Genomic DNA, 16,571 nt, shown 5'->3' on the forward strand with positions numbered 1-16,571 from the left:
CTCTTTGTCTGTTCTTTTTGTCTGAGTATCAGCTTGCTTCTGTGGAAAGTATAGCAGTTCTCTTCATTGAAAACTGGGACAAGAGGTGGGGGAGTAAAGTTTAATGCCATTGACTTAGGTTCTAACCTTTTGCTATTGATCTTTCTCTGCCTGCCTCTTTGTGAAATCTGTGTAGAGAACGAAGAGGACCCAGAAGAAGATTTATCAGAAGCAGAGACTCCAAAGCTCAAGAAGAAGAAAAAGCCTAAGAAACCTCGGGACCCTAAGATCCCTAAGAGCAAACGCCAAAAGAAGGAGGTAAGTGGATGACTGGATCTCTGGGAAAATAAGAGGGTGATAGGAGGGAAACCCCCCTGGGAAGGGTCAAGGAACTGGGAGTGTTTGTTTCTCCCTCTGGGAGTGGCAGACCAGGTCCTGGGTGAACCTCTGGACTGTCTGGAGGTCAGCATGTGTGTAGCATGTGTGTCTGTCTCCCTCTCCCCTCTTCCCTGCTCCAGCGTTTGCTCTTGTGCCGGCAGCTGGGGGACAGCTCTGGGGAGGGACCCGAGTTTGTGGAGGAGGAGGAAGAGGTGGCTCTGCGCTCAGACAGTGAGGGCAGCGACTATACTCCTGGCAAGAAGAAGAAGAAGAAACTTGGACCTAAGAAGGAGAAGAAGAGCAAATCTAAGCGGAAGGAGGAAGAGGAGGAGGAGGATGAAGATGATGACTCAAAGGTACTCAGATGTTCCTTCTTTTCTGTGCTTTTTATTTCTGTTCTTTCCCAGACACACAGTTGCCCCTCAGATTGTTTTTTCTTATTTCTTTTTGGTGACACCAGGTCCTCACACCAGGTGATTTTACTGCTCCCTCACCAACTTCTTTTTCCTTAATTCTTTGTAATTCATTCAGTCAGGGAGAGAGAGGAGGTGCATCATTGCAACCACTCCACTAGCTGGAGATTCCCCCTTGGTGCTGTCCATGGTGCGCCCATGTGGTGCTGGGTTTCAAACCTTGGTCTGTGCACATGGTAAAGTGTGTGATATAACCAGTGAGCTAGCATCCCTTCCCCACCTGAGGGTTCTAATGGTTTGCTCTCAGCACTCCTCGTGAAAGCCTTGGTTCCACCTCAGATTCCTCTGCAAGTGTGGGTACTGGGCGTCAGATCTTTGACCTGGTTCATCTGCAGGAGCCCAAGTCGTCAGCACAGCTCCTGGAAGACTGGGGCATGGAGGACATTGACCACGTGTTCTCGGAGGAGGACTACCGGACCCTCACCAACTACAAGGCTTTCAGCCAGTTTGTTCGGTAACCAGAAGAGGAGGGCTTGGGCAGGGGGAGGGGAGTGCCTTTCCAGTTTCTTTTTCTTCTTTTCCTTCTTTTTCATTCTTAAAACTTATTTTCCTGTCTTGTCCACTTCTCTGCCAGACCCCTTATTGCTGCCAAAAACCCCAAGATTGCAGTCTCCAAGATGATGATGGTTTTGGGTGCGAAGTGGCGGGAGTTCAGTACCAACAACCCCTTCAAAGGCAGTTCTGGGGCCTCTGTGGCGGCAGCGGCAGCCGCGGCAGTGGCTGTGGTGGAGAGCATGGTGACTGCCACTGAAGTCGCACCGCCTCCACCCCCTGTGGAGGTGCCTATCCGGAAAGCCAAGACCAAGGAGGGAAAAGGTGAAGTGGGACTGGGGTGTGGAGGACAGAGAGAGCATGGGAACCCCGCCTGTAGGCCATAAGATAGAAGCCGAGGGAGTTGTGGATCTTGGATTTAGGAAAGAAATTGGGGAGTGGGTGGAAAGAAATTTAGGTGATCATCTGATGACTGCTGCTATGCTTTGGAGTTTACGACCTTGCTTTTCCAATTTCAGGTCCCAACGCCAGGAGGAAGCCCAAGGGCAGCCCTCGTGTTCCTGATGCCAAGAAGCCTAAACCCAAGAAAGTAGCTCCCCTGAAAATCAAGCTAGGAGGTTTTGGTTCTAAGCGTAAGAGATCCTCGGTGAGAGCCCAGCCCCGTTTCTTGGTGGGGCTGGGGGAGCCATCTCTAAGTAGAGAGGGTGATTGCTTGGCATGGGCTGCACATCTGGGATTCTGACCCGCCCCTAGTGAGAGAGCCCTCCCTGCTCTGCCATTATCCTCCCCCTTGGCTCGAACCTCTGACCTTGTTCCTTTCATTCTGCCAGAGTGAGGATGATGACTTAGATGTGGAATCTGACTTCGATGATGCCAGTATCAATAGTTATTCTGTTTCTGATGGTTCTACTAGCCGCAGTAGCCGCAGTCGCAAGAAACTCCGAACCACTAAAAAGAAAAAGAAAGGTGTGTTTCTTCTCTGTATCTTTAGGTGATGGGATATGGTGGGGTACTGGGAGGGAATCTCCCTTAGGAGATAGTGGTTGGGTGTATTTTTAAGGGAGGGGGGAGGTAGTTTTTTTCTAATAACTGGGCTTTCCCTCTTCCTTGCCCAGGCGAGGAGGAGGTGACTGCTGTGGATGGTTATGAGACAGACCACCAGGACTATTGCGAGGTGTGCCAGCAAGGCGGCGAGATCATCCTGTGCGATACCTGTCCCCGAGCCTACCACATGGTCTGCCTGGATCCAGACATGGAGAAGGCCCCCGAGGGCAAGTGGAGCTGCCCACACTGCGTGAGTACCTGGCCACCGAGGCCTGGGGGGGAGGGGGACCCTGAAGGGAGGGGTGGGCGGGGAGGTGCTGTGGGGCCCTGGGTGGTGGTGCTGCTGGTATGGGTATTACAGGCATGGCTCATGCCTGAGGGAAGGGTGGGGGGTAGTAACCTGACTCTGATCTTTTGCTGCAGGAGAAGGAAGGCATCCAGTGGGAGGCTAAAGAGGACAACTCCGAGGGTGAAGAGATCCTGGAAGAAGTTGGGGGTGACCCTGAAGAGGAGGATGACCACCATATGGAATTCTGTCGAGTCTGCAAGGATGGTGGGGAACTGCTCTGCTGTGACACCTGTCCTTCTTCCTACCACATTCACTGCTTGAACCCCCCACTCCCAGAGATCCCCAATGGAGAATGGCTCTGTCCCCGTTGCACGGTGAGTGGCTGACCCCAGCCTGGAGGGAAAAGTGGGAAGTGTATGTTGTCCAACAGAAAAGAGTTTTTTTTTCTTACCATATGTTAGTGATTTAAGACTGAGGTGCAGGAGAGGTCAGTGGAGAACTGTGGACCTTTTGCCCATGAGACAGGTCTTTTTTCTTTCTTTTTTTTTTTTAATTTATTTTATTTATTCATGAGAAAGATAGGGGGAGAGAGAGAGAGAGAGAGAGAAAGAGCCAGACATCACTCTGGTACATGTGCTGCCGGGGATTGAACTCAGGACCTCATGGTTGAGAATCTAATGCTTTATCCACTGAACTACCCCCCCGGACCACGCTCATATTTTATTTTAATGAGAAAGACAGAGGTAAAGATGAGCAGAGCACTGCTTCAGCTCTGGTGGTTCTGGGGATTGATCTTTTTTCTTTCTTATGTTGTCTTAGGAAGACAGGACTAACTGAACAAAGTTGATGCTTAGCTGGCTCTAGTACAGAACACTCAGCCCTATCTTTACACCCAGCCTTAGGATGTTAGTAGTTTAGAATGATTTAATTGAGCCACATACTGTACTGTTTGAGAAGAGAATTCTAGACTGTAGGTCTGTAGGTTATTTCTGTGCCTACTTGTAAGGGTAATTGTTGCAGACTATCTCCTGACTGTGAAACAGATAGCAATGATGGTAGACCTCACTTGACATGAATTTTAAAAATCCTTTGATAAGCTTAGGGCTGTGGACATTGGAGTCTCCTTCCCTTGGTCATGATTTGTTGTTGGATTATCTCCCCCTCTTTCAGTGTCCAGCTCTTAAGGGTAAGGTTCAGAAGATCCTGATCTGGAAGTGGGGTCAGCCTCCATCTCCCACGCCAGTGCCTCGGCCTCCAGACGCTGATCCGAATACTCCCTCTCCTAAGCCCTTAGAGGGGCGGCCTGAGAGGCAGTTCTTTGTGAAATGGCAAGGCATGTCTTACTGGCACTGCTCCTGGGTGTCAGAGCTGCAGGTAAACCTGGCATCAGCTGAGATGGGGCTACAATGATGAGGGCAGTAAGAAAAGAGCCCTATAGACGGCACAAATGACTTGATCTTCGTTTGCAGTTGGAACTACACTGTCAGGTGATGTTTCGGAACTACCAGCGCAAGAATGATATGGATGAGCCACCCTCTGGGGACTTCGGTGGTGATGAAGAGAAGAGCCGGAAGCGAAAGAACAAGGATCCCAAATTTGCAGAGATGGAGGAACGCTTCTATCGATATGGGATAAAGCCTGAGTGGATGATGATTCACCGAATTCTCAACCACAGGTGCAGTGATGTGAAGCTGGGCGCTTGGGCTGGGGGATAGCAGCTGCAGTAGTGCTGCAGACTGAAGGTACAGGGAACCCCACTTCCGTCCTTGTCCCCACTGTTGATCAGAGCTGAGCAGTGCTCTGCTTAGCAAAAGAAAGGACGGGTTGAAGGGAGGAAGGTAGGTAGAAGCTGGAAGTGATTATCGTGGGCATCCTTTGAGATAGACATTATAGTCCCTGAGAGGCTCCTTTCAGAGCAACCTGAGAGGTGGAACAGTGGTAGAGCTTTGAACTTCCAGGCATGATGTCTTGTCCCTGGTATTGACTATGCCAGAATGCCCCTCTGTGTCCACCCACATCCTTAGATCATGAATAATTTTTTCTTTTTTTTTTTTTTTAAAAGATTTTATTTATTAATGAAAAACATAGGAGAGAGAGCCAGTCATCACTCTGGTACATGTGCTACTGGGGATTGAACTCAGGACCTCATGCCTGAGAGTCTGATGCTTTATCTACTGCACCACCTCCCGGACCACTTTTTTTTTTTTTTTTAATTTTTAAAAACTTTAAAAAAATATTTATTTTCCCTTTTGTTGCCCTTGTTTGTTCTATTGTTGTCGTAGTTATTATTGTCGTTGTTATTGATGTCGTCATTGTTATAGACAGGACAGAGAGAAATGGAGAGAGGAGGGGAAGACAGACAGAGGGGGAGAGAAAGATAGACACCTGCAGATCTGCTTTACCGCTTGTGAAGCGACTCCCCTGCAGGTGGGGAGCCGGGGGCTCGAACTGTGATCCTTATGCGGGTCCTTGTGCTTTGCACCACGTGCGCTTAACCCACTGCGCTACCGCCCGACTCCCTTTTTTAAATTTTTTAGCCAGAGCACTGTTCAGCTCTGGCTTAAGGTGATGTGGGGGATTGAATCTGGGACTTTGGAGCCTCAGGCATGAGAGTCTGTTTGCATAACCATTATGCTATCTACCCTCTGCCCATGAATGATTTTTTTAATGTTTAAAACTTAAAAGGGAGGTAGCACAATGATTACGTAAACAAACTCATGTCTGAGGCTCCTAGGCCCCATGTTCAATCCCTTGCACCACCATAAGCCAGAGTTGAGAAGTGTTTTGGAAAACTAAAAAGAGAATTGTATTATACTTGAGCAAGACACTCAGTATATTAATATTAGCCGAGTGAACCCTGTTGTCTGAATTATTGGCAACTGTAGATTCTTGATTCAGAGGACTTTCCCTCTTCCTTGCCCAGGCGAGGAGGAGGAGACTGCTGTGGATGGTTATGGGACAGACCACCAGGACGTTCTAAGGTGTGCCGTCAGGGAGGTGATTGTCCTGTGCGATACCTGTCCCCGAGCCTACCACATGGTCTGTACTCTGGGATGGTAAAAGCTTTGGATACAAGGAGCTCTTGACCTTTTTGGAGGTCTACTTCTCACTATATATATTATTGGCAGTTTGAAGAGTAGGGCTGAGACGTGAAGAAGGTGGTTTTTCGGGCTCTGAGGCTTTTACTTCCTTGGTCCTGCAGCGTGGACAAGAAAGGCCATGTCCACTACTTGATCAAGTGGCGGGACTTGCCCTATGACCAGGCATCCTGGGAGAGTGAAGATGTAGAGATACAGGACTATGATCTGTTCAAGCAGAGCTACTGGAACCATAGGTGAGTGGGTGAGGAGTGGAATAGCTTCTTTACTGGTGTGTGTTTGTGTCTAGACAGCTGTGTAATGTCTGTCTTTTTAGGGAGCTAATGAGGGGTGAAGAAGGCCGTCCAGGCAAGAAGCTCAAGAAGGTGAAGCTGAGAAAGTTGGAGAGACCACCTGAGACTCCAACAGTTGATGTGAGTTGGGGATACCTGAGGGCCCCTGGTTTGGGTAGTAGGATGTACCTTTTGAGCTCCAGTCTTATATGAAGCAATGAAACATGACTGCCAGCAGGATTTGTAGTTCTAGCACCGAGCCCCAGGGATAGATAACCCTGGAAGCATAAATAAATAAATGAATAACATCATAGCATGGGAGGTGGTGTAGCAGATAAAACCTTGGACCCTCAAACATGAAGTTCCAAGTTTGATTCCCAGCAGTGTGTATATGAGACTGAAGTTTAGTTCTCTTTTTTTTTTTCCTCCTAATATCTTATTAATGAATAAAATCTTAACAAAATGAAATAGTGGACTGGCTAGAGATCACACATAACTATTTGCAAAGATCTGGGTTCTAGGCCCATCTCATCTTTGGGGTGGGCGGAAGCTTCATAAGAGATGAAGTATTGCTGTAGGTGTATCTCTTCATATCTCCTCCTGGTTTTTTCTGTCTATCAAATAGGTTGGTAGAAACAGCATAATAATTACACAAAGATTTTCATGCCTGAGGCTCTCATGTCCCAGGTTTAATTCCCAGCACTACTATAACCAGAACTGAGTATTATTCCGGTCTCTTCCTGTATTTCTCACATTAAATATAATAAGGTGGGGAAGATAGCATAATGGTTTTGCAAAAACAGACTTTTAATAGGGCTGGGGAGACAGCAGCATCATAAGCTAGAACTGAACAGGGCTCTAGTCTGTATCTTTTACCTTTGTGTGAATCTCTATCACCCTCTGTCTCTTCCACACTCCCGCTTCCTTTAAAATGAATTTAAAAAAAAAAGACTTTGGTGTTGGGTAGTAGTGCAGCAGGTTGATTGCACATGGCGCAAAGCGCAAGGACTGGCCTAAGGATCACGGTTCAAAGCCCTGGCTCCTCACCTGCAGGGGAGTCGCCTCACAAGAGGTAAAGCAGGTCTGCAGCTGTCTCTCTTTCTCTCCCCCTGTCTTCCCCTCCTCTCTCCATTTCTCTCTCTCCTATCCAACGACGACGACAGCAATAACAGCAATAACTACAACAATAATAGGGGCAACAAAAGGGAATAAATAAATAAATATTTTTTTTTTTTTTTTTTTTTTTTTATTTATGAGAAAGATAGGAGGAGAGAGAAAGAACCAGACATCACTCTGGCACATGTGCTGCTAGGGCTTGAACTCAGGACCTCATGCTTGAGAGTCCAAAGCTTTACCACTGTGTCACCCCCAGACCACAATAAATAAATATTTTTAAAAAAGAGACTTTATGCTTGACCTCCCACATCACCTAGTATAAGCCTAACCCTAACCCCCACATCACCTAGTATAAGCCACATCTGATCAATGCTGTGCCAAAAAAAAAATAAATAAAACGACACACACTAGAAAAGCAAAAGAAAAAAAAAAGGAGGGGAAAATGACTATAGGGTGTGATAAAATTCATCACACAGAGGGGGTAGATAGCATAAGGGTTATGCAAATACATTCTCATGCCTGAGGCTCTAAAGTCCCAAATTCAGTCCTCCACACCGCCATAAGCCAGAGCTGAGCAGTACTCTGGTAATAAATAGATTAATGTGGTCTGGGAGGTGGCACAGTGAATAAAGCATTGGACTCTCAAGTATGAGGTCCTGAGTTCAATCCCCGACAGCACATTGTACCAGCGTGATACCTGGTGTTCTGTCTCTCTCCTATCTTTCTCATTAATAAATAAATAAAATCTTCGGGGGTCGGGTGGCAGTGCAGTGGGTTAAGCACACATGGCGCAAAGCGCAAGGACCCGCGTAAGGATCCCGGCTCAAGCCTCCGGCTTCCCACCTGCAGGGGAGTCTTCACAGGCGGTGAAGCAGGTCTGCAGGTGTCTGTGCTTCTCTCCCCCTCTCTGTCTTGCCCTCCTTTCTCCATTTCTCTCTGTCCTATCCAACAATGACGACAGTAGTAACTACAACAATTAAAAGAAACGAGGACAACAAAAGGGAATAAATACATGTTTAATAAAAAAATCATAATAAGTAAAGAAATTCATGGCTAAAAATGGCTTTCCACTTGTCTACATCTTTAAACCAGGTAATACTGACTTTACTTCCTGTCTCTGTCATAAGAAAAACATAGTATGATTATTATTTTTTTTCTTTCCCCCAGAGTACTGTTCAGTTCTGCAAGTGGGGGACTGGGGGCTCAAACCCAGGTCTGTGCGCATTGTAATGTGTACTCAACCAGGTATTCCACCACCTGGCCTGTTTTGATTCTTTAAATTGCCCAGTGTCTGGCAGCTTTCTTTCAGAGAAATGCAGACGATTTAGTAGCAGACAAGCTCTAGCTATAGGAGTCCTTGAACACAAAATATTGAAGGGTAAATCTCCTTGACCTTACCTCTGTTTCATGTGATGGAAGAATTGTTACCTAAAGAGAAATTGTGCCAGTTCAGCTTTTATGAGCCATACTACTGGAACCTAGGTCTTCACTATTTATGGTTCCACTCTGAATTTCATTTATGTACTATAAAGCAAGCATGAAGTAGTTAAAAAGATGTATCTGAGGGCTGGGAGATACTTCATCTAGTTGAGTACATGTGTGAGACTCCATGTTTGAGTCCTGGGATAACATGGGAGCATCTCATCTCAGCAGGGGGAAGCTCCATGGATGGTGGACCAGTGCTGTGTTGTTTCTTCCCTTGTCTCTCTCAGAATTAAGTCAGCCTGGGATGTGAGGAAATAGCATGATGGTTCTGCAAAGAGACCCTTATGCCTGAGGCTTTGAGGTCTCAGGATCAGTCTCCCACATTACCATAAGCCAGAGCTGAGCAGTGCTCTGATTTAAAAAAAACAAAGAAAAAATAAGGGAGCCTGGGAAAGGTGGCATGTGTAAGGCTCCATTATTGGGGTGGGGGGAAACAAAGTAAAAGGGTGAAATTTAGATATTTGTAGTTACCATTTTGCATATATACAAATATAAAACCATGTTGTAAACTAATATCAACTAAAAGAAGTAAGGCTAAAGAGACTATGAATCAGTTTGTGAGGGAACATATGGTTATTTCCCAGTAAATCCTGACTAGTAGAACCTCTGCTTTCTTTCCTCAGTCTGATCTATAGACTCAAGGTTACTGTCTGCCAAGTAAAATGTTGCTTTTCTTCCTGGGATATCATAAGTCACATGCTACTCTCTGACTAGCTTCCCTTGTACTTTCTGGTGACTCTCTTAAGGAGGATGTGTGAGTGGAGAGCAGCTGCTCTGTTATGGGTGGCATGAACCCTTGCCTGTTCTTGACTTCATTATTTACCCTTTAGCCGACGGTGAAGTATGAGCGGCAGCCAGAGTACCTGGATGCTACAGGTGGAACCCTGCACCCCTATCAGATGGAGGGCTTAAACTGGCTGCGCTTCTCCTGGGCTCAGGGCACTGATACCATCTTGGCTGATGAGATGGGTCTTGGGAAGACTGTACAGACGGCTGTCTTCCTCTACTCTCTCTACAAGGAGGTAAGGGGCTGGGACAGTTAGACATTGGTGACCTTAGACTCTGAGGAGAGGAAACCAGGAAGAAAACTGTCATTGAGATAGACAGGCACAGAGAAGACATGAAGGGATAAAGCCATGGGTAAATTTAGTGGTGAGTGTGCAGAACCTAGTCCGGGGGGATAGGCCTTTGTTGAGAATTGTGGGTGGAATTAGTATGGAGGAGGTAAGGAAAGGCAGGCATGACTTTGTGGAAAGGAATAGGCAGTGCATTTCTTTTTTTTTTTTTTTCTTTTAAATTTTTATTTATTGGATAGAGACAGCCAGACATTGAGAGAGGAGGGGAAGATAGACACCTACAGCCCTGCTTCACCGCTTGTAAAGCTTCCACCCTGCAGGTGGGGACCAGAGGCTCGAACCTGGGTCCTTGTGCACTGTAACGTGCTCAGGCAGGTGTGCCACCACCCGGCCCCTAGGCAGTGCATTTCTATGTGCAGGAAAGGGGAGCACAGGTCAGTCGAACCTGGGTCCTTGTGCACTGTAACATGTGCTCAAGCAGGTGTGCCACCACCCGGCCCCTAGGCAGTGCATTTCTATGTGCAGGAAAGGGGAGCACAGGTCAGTGCACATGTCTGTCCTCTGCTACCTTGAGTCAAGGGTAGAAGGGAGCACTGGCCTGTTGTAGTGTGATGGAGACCTTAGTTCTTACTTGGCTTTTTCTCTTCTTCCTCTAAGGGCCATTCTAAAGGCCCCTTCCTAGTGAGTGCTCCTCTGTCTACTATCATCAACTGGGAGCGTGAATTTGAAATGTGGGCCCCAGATATGTATGTGGTGACTTACGTTGGTGACAAAGATAGCCGTGCCATCATCCGAGAGAATGAGTTCTCCTTTGAAGACAATGCCATTCGTGGTGGCAAGAAGGCCTCCCGCATGAAGGTACCTTGTGGGAGGGAATCCACTGGGGGAGTGTCTGCACTGGGTTTAGCTTGCCAACTTGTGACTTGGTCCTTGGGGCTACTTGACAAGCTGGGAGAAGGGAAGACCTCCACCTGTGCCTGGGTTTGCTGACCCTGGAAGAGGTGAACACTGTAGTAACCTGGTGACATTCTTGTGCAGAAAGAGGCATCTGTGAAATTCCACGTGCTGCTGACATCCTATGAGTTGATCACCATTGATATGGCCATCTTGGGCTCCATTGACTGGGCCTGCCTCATTGTGGATGAAGCCCATCGACTCAAGAACAATCAGTCCAAGGTAAGGAGTTGGGGACGGGGTGGTTGGTGTCTAGTTTTAGGTTTCTTTTTCTTTTTCTTTTTCTTTTTCTTTTTTTCTTTTCTATAAAGATTTTTTAAAAAAAAAGAATTTATTTATTCATTCATGGGAGAGAAAGAACCAGATATCACTCTGGTACATGTGCTGCCAGGAATTGAACTTGGGACCTCATGGTTGATAATCCAATGCTTTATCCACTGTGCCACCTCCCGGACCACTTTTTTAAAAAAATATTTAATCCCTTTTGTTGCCCTTGTTTTATTGTTGTCATCATTGTTGGATAGGACAGAGAGATGGAGAGAGGAGGGGAAAACAGAGAGGGGGAGAGAAAGACAGACACCTGCAGACCTGCTTCACTGCCTGTGAAGCAACTTCCCTGCAGGTGGGGAGCCAGGGGCTTGAACCGGGATCCTTAGGCCAGTCCTTGTGCTTCGTGTCACCTGCACTTAACCTGCTGTGCTATCACCCAACTCCCTAGTTTTAGTTTTTATTCACTAAGGGTTGGGCCTTGGAAGAGAGAGAAGTGAAAAACCACCTGTCTCCATCACTTGGAATAATCCTAGTGGTCAGACTTTAAAAGAGAGATTAGGGTGGCCAGGGAGGCGGCACAGCAGATAGAGAGGGTATATTCCCGAGTTTGCCAAGTTTCACATACATGCCAGTGATGCTCTGGTTTTCTTTTGACAATACTCCTCATTTATAAATCTTTCAGGGCAGGGGTAGATTGTGTAACGGTTATGCAAAGAAACTCATGCACAAGGCTCCAAAAATCCTAGGTTCAATTACTTGCACCACCATAAGCTAGAGCTAAGAGGTGCTCTGGTATAAACAAACAAACAAAAAGCAATATTTCAAAAGGAGATTGGGCACTGAAACATCTTGGAGTTAATTTTTTTGATAGAGACAGAAGCAGGAGGAGTGAAAGAGTCCATAGCCCCAAAGCTGTGGGGGCCAGGTTCAAACCTGGGTTGTGTACATGACAAAATAGCTCACTGTCCAAACAAGCTATTTCAGACCACATTTTGGAGGGTTTTTTTTTTGTTTTTTTTTGCCTCCAGCGTTACCGCTGGGGCTTCGGGCCTGCACCACAAATCCACTGCTCCTGGAGGCCATTTTTTCCTCATTTTTCTTGCCCTTGTTGTTACTGTTATTGCTGCTGCTGCTGCTGCTGCTGCTGCTACTGTTGGATAGGACAGAGAGGAATGGAGAAAGGAGGGGAAGACAGGGAGACACCTGCAGACCTGCTTCACCACTTGTGGGGAGTCAGGGATTCAAACCAGGATCCTTACGCTGGTCCTTGTGCTTTGCTCCATGTGTGCTTAACCCGCTATGCTACCACCCAGCCCTCCCCCCATTTTTTTTTCTTGACCTCTTTTTCTTTTCCTGGAACTCTTTTTGTCACATCTAACTTCTTTCTATTATCTTTGCCAGTTCTTCCGGGTCTTAAATGGATACTCACTCCAGCACAAACTGTTGCTGACTGGGACTCCATTACAGAACAATCTAGAAGAGTTATTTCATCTGCTCAACTTTCTCACCCCAGAGAGGTTCCAGTAAGTGGGTGTTCATAACCAGCTCATAGTTCTGCTGCTAATTTTTCCTGTGTAATTTTCCTTTCTCCTTCTCCAATGATATTTTTCTTTTAAGCAATTTGGAAGGTTTCTTGGAAGAGTTTGCTGATATTGCCAAGGAGGACCAGATTAAAAAACTACATGACATGCTGGGGCCTCACATGTTGCGGCGGCTCAAAGCTGATGTTTTCAAGAATATGCCATCGAAGACAGAGCTGATCGTGCGTGTGGAACTGAGCCCCATGCAGAAGTGAGTCAGGAAGGACAGAAGCACCAACTTCATGTTATAGATGCAGTTAGAGGCCTGCCAGTCTTCAGAGTGGTGGTTCTCACTGTCCATCCACCCTCCACCTCAAGGCATCTGCTTTAGGAGCCAGCAAAGCCTAGAGGATGCAGGGGACGTGGAACCCATACCCTCAGACTTAGTTGCACCTTCCCTGGTTTGACACCATGATGGAGTGGTGCTTATTCAGTGTCCATAGTTCTAAAGTTAGGGGAGAGATCTCAGATTTTGGGGGACCTCTGTTAGATCTGATCTATTGGTATTTTACCTATTTTCTCTCCTTGTCAATGTAGGAAATACTACAAGTACATCCTCACTAGAAATTTTGAAGCACTCAACGCTCGAGGTGGGGGCAACCAGGTCTCTCTGCTGAACGTGGTGATGGACCTTAAGAAGTGCTGCAACCACCCGTACCTCTTCCCTGTGGCTGCAATGGTATGTCACACTGCCTTCTCTCCCCCCTGACTTGAACTTCTCCATCTGGGCTTGCTTTCAATGTTTCCTTCTCTTTGTTTCTATCCTTAGGAGGCCCCTAAGATGCCTAATGGCATGTATGATGGCAGTGCTCTCATCAGAGCTTCTGGGAAGTTACTGCTGCTACAGAAGATGCTTAAGAACCTTAAGGAGGGTGGACACCGAGTGCTCATCTTCTCCCAGGTACTGTTCAGGCAGGACCCAGGGGACTCAGTGGTAGGCCAGCTCTCAGCAGCATGAGGAGAGGAACTGTCATCTGACTCCTCCGTAATTAAACTGCTCCTTTTCCAGATGACCAAAATGCTGGACCTGTTAGAGGATTTCTTGGAACATGAAGGTTATAAATATGAACGTATTGATGGTGGAATCACTGGGAACATGCGGCAAGAAGCTATTGACCGCTTCAATGGTGAGGGAAGGGGGGCTGGGCTCCAGTTCAATCTCCCTCGTCCACTTTTCTTTGGACTGGTCACTCACTGTTCCCTTCTTGCATCTGCTTTTCTGTGTAGTTTTGTCAAGTAGCAGGGAAGAGTAAAGTTTTTGAATGTCCCAACTATTCCTGGGACAATTTATTCCTGGGACAATTTTTTTTTGAGTCTTTGTCCTTCCCACTGAAGAGACAATTTTATTTAATCCCTTTTGTTATATCTCGAGGCCCAGAGAGTGGCCAGGGGCCAGGACTTATCTAAGTTCAAATAACATACTTGTCTTGGGAGCCACACCCTCTTTATACTTATTTTACTTTATTTTATAATACTTCTGGACTTAAAGACTGTAAAGACTAGTAGAGTTTGGGCTGGCAATGTAGTTCACTTGGATAGTCGCTGCTTTGACCTGCATGTTACTCAGGTTATAGTTTTCAAAACCAGTCAGTTAACAACCTATATCATTACTGTTAACTGACCTTAATTGAATGTCACCATTTTCTCCCTAACATGCTTTCTATTTCAGGATCCAATCCCAGATTCTGAATTATATTACTTACGTCTCTTCCTGTCTGTGACAGTTACCATTTTTTTTTCTTTCATAATGCTGGTACTTTAAAAATTTATTTATTGGGAGTCGGGTGGTAGTGCAGCGGGTTAAGCGCAGGTGGCGCAAAGTGCAGGGACCGGCTTAAGGATCCCGGCTCAAGCCTCCGGCTTCCCACCTGCAGGGGAGTCGCTTCACAGGCAGTGAAGCAGGTCTGCAGGTGTCTGTCTTTCTCTCGCCTTTTCTGTCTTCCCCATCTCTTCTCTGTCCTATCCAACAACGATGACATCAATAACAACAATAACTACAACAACAATAAAAAACAAGGGCAACAAAAGGGAAAATAAATATTAAAAATTAAAAATATATTTATTTATTGGATAGAAACGGAGAGAAACTGAGATGAAAAGGAGAGATAGAGAACGAGAAGAGACACCTGCAGTACTGCCTCACCGCTTATGAAGCTTCCCTCTGTAGTTGGGGACCAGGGGCTTGAACCCAGGTCTTCATGCATGGTAACTGCACTTAACCAAATACACCACCGTCTGGTCCCTTCAGTGTGTGCTTGTTTATTTATTTATTTATTTATTTATTTATTTATTTATTTACTAATGGAATGCAGAGAGAATGAACCACAGTCACCCTTAGCACATGTGTTGCAGGAGATTGAACTCAGGACCGTATGCTTAAGAGAGTCCAGTGCTTTTACACACTGTGCCACTTTCCCAGCTACTGATGTTGCTAGTTATGATGAATGCTGGTCAGTTGTATAGTAGTAGAAGGTTTTTTTTTTTTTAAACTTTAAAAAATTTTTTTATATTTATTTTATTTATTTATTCCCTTTTGTTGCCCTTGTTGTTTTATTGTTGTAGTTATTATTGTTGTTGTTGTTGGATAGAACAGAGAGAAATGGAGAGAGGAGGGGAAGACAGAGGAGGAGAGAAAGATAGACACCTGCAGACCTGCTTCACAGCCTGTGAAGCGACTCCCCTGCAGGTGGGGAGCCGGGGTTCGAACCGGGATCCTTATGCCAGTCCTTGCGCTTTGCGCCACCTGCGCTTAACCCGCTGCGCTACAGCCCGACTCCCTTTTTAAAAAATTTTTATTCACTGAATAGAGACCGCAAGAAATCGAGAGGAAGGGAATGATAGGGAGAGAGATGGAGAGACACCTGCAGCACTGCTTTACCACTCACAAAGCTTTCTCCCTGCAGGTGGGGACTGGGGGCTCAAACCCAGGTCCTTGTGCACTGTAACATGTACTCTCAACCAGCTACACCACCACCCGGCTGGCCCCCAGTAGAATGCCTTTTAACTTTTGTTCTGTTTCTTGTTTTCGTTTTCTTTTTTGATTTTTATTACCTTTATTTATTTGATAGAGACAGCCAGAAATTTCGAGGAAAGGGAACATAGAGAGGGAGAGAGAGAGATACCTGCAGCCCTGCTTCACCTCTCATGGAGATTTCCCCCTGCAGTTGGGGACTAGGGGCCTGAGCCTGGGTCCTTGGCACATTATAAGATGTGTTTCAAGCAGGTATGCTACCACCTGGCCCTGTCTGTTGTTTTCTCATTGAGATTTGACAGTTTGGTCAGGAATCTGACAAGAATGGGGTCTAGTATGCTCTTTTCAGTGCGTCTAGAGCAGAAGGGCATGGTGCTGGTATCTCATTGCTGGCTAGGCTGTGATCACTGGCTAAAGATCCTGTCTGCTGACTTTCTCCATTGTTACTCTTTCCTACTGTAGTTGATAAATCGTTTGATGGAACTGTTTGAGACTGGTCATACCCTGTTAATCCCTGAATTTTGACATTGATTCCAGTCCCCATTGATGGACCTTATTGACAATGGTTGCTCCTTTGGTGCTGGCCTAATGAGGTTTTCCATTTCTGACATCCCACATTCATTTATTAGTGGAGATTCAACAGCCATCTCTAATAGAATTTTTGGTTCCTTTTATAGCCCCAGGTGCTCAGCAGTTCTGCTTCTTGCTTTCCACACGAGCTGGGGGCCTTGGAATCAATCTGGCCACTGCTGACACAGTTATTATTTATGATTCTGACTGGAACCCCCATAATGACATCCAGGTGAGCGGAGGTGGCAGCCTTGGTATATCTAACACCCAGATGCTGGGTGTATACAGTCTTCTCTGTGAGGATTCCCATCTGGAACAAGTTGTTTCAGAGGAACCAGTAGATTCTTTTTATGTCTTTTGTAAGCCAGAATGTTTGGGTTCAGTATGGCCCTATTTTGGGTAACTTGAAGGAGAATGCTGTCTGGGGGAGTTTTGTATGAAGTAAAAGTAGAACTTCTATCTTGTACTGGATCTACTTTATATGGAGGGTAAGAGTGGCAGCAGTGAAATATGGCTACTTGAGT

General features: G+C 46.1%; 1 protein-coding gene across 12 annotated transcripts in view; it reads left to right on the forward strand.

The window, feature by feature from the left end:
• Positions 1-16,571, forward strand: part of CHD4 (chromodomain helicase DNA binding protein 4) — a 49,395-nt gene that overhangs the window by 4,306 nt on the left and 28,518 nt on the right. For 4 of the 12 annotated variants that reach the window (XM_060190179.1, XM_060190180.1, XM_060190181.1 and 1 more), the window contains 21 exons: positions 176-297; positions 498-713; positions 1,166-1,284; positions 1,405-1,646; positions 1,841-1,968; positions 2,153-2,288; positions 2,438-2,616; positions 2,790-3,029; positions 3,826-4,029; positions 4,125-4,330; positions 5,858-5,989; positions 6,070-6,166; positions 9,457-9,648; positions 10,360-10,560; positions 10,741-10,878; positions 12,328-12,449; positions 12,544-12,717; positions 13,044-13,185; positions 13,276-13,407; positions 13,516-13,633; positions 16,155-16,279. In XM_060190179.1, coding sequence (XP_060046162.1) covers positions 176-297; positions 498-713; positions 1,166-1,284; positions 1,405-1,646; positions 1,841-1,968; positions 2,153-2,288; positions 2,438-2,616; positions 2,790-3,029; positions 3,826-4,029; positions 4,125-4,330; positions 5,858-5,989; positions 6,070-6,166; positions 9,457-9,648; positions 10,360-10,560; positions 10,741-10,878; positions 12,328-12,449; positions 12,544-12,717; positions 13,044-13,185; positions 13,276-13,407; positions 13,516-13,633; positions 16,155-16,279 — 3,365 coding nt within the window. The remainder of the gene's footprint in view (positions 1-175; positions 298-497; positions 714-1,165; positions 1,285-1,404; positions 1,647-1,840; positions 1,969-2,152; positions 2,289-2,437; positions 2,617-2,789; positions 3,030-3,825; positions 4,030-4,124; positions 4,331-5,857; positions 5,990-6,069; positions 6,167-9,456; positions 9,649-10,359; positions 10,561-10,740; positions 10,879-12,327; positions 12,450-12,543; positions 12,718-13,043; positions 13,186-13,275; positions 13,408-13,515; positions 13,634-16,154; positions 16,280-16,571) is intronic. The other 8 variants (XM_060190185.1, XM_060190186.1, XM_060190187.1 and 5 more) reach the window with 3 other exon arrangements.

The sequence above is a fragment of the Erinaceus europaeus genome, chromosome 4 (assembly GCF_950295315.1).
Source record: "Erinaceus europaeus chromosome 4, mEriEur2.1, whole genome shotgun sequence".
NCBI classification, from domain to species: domain Eukaryota; kingdom Metazoa; phylum Chordata; class Mammalia; order Eulipotyphla; family Erinaceidae; genus Erinaceus; species Erinaceus europaeus.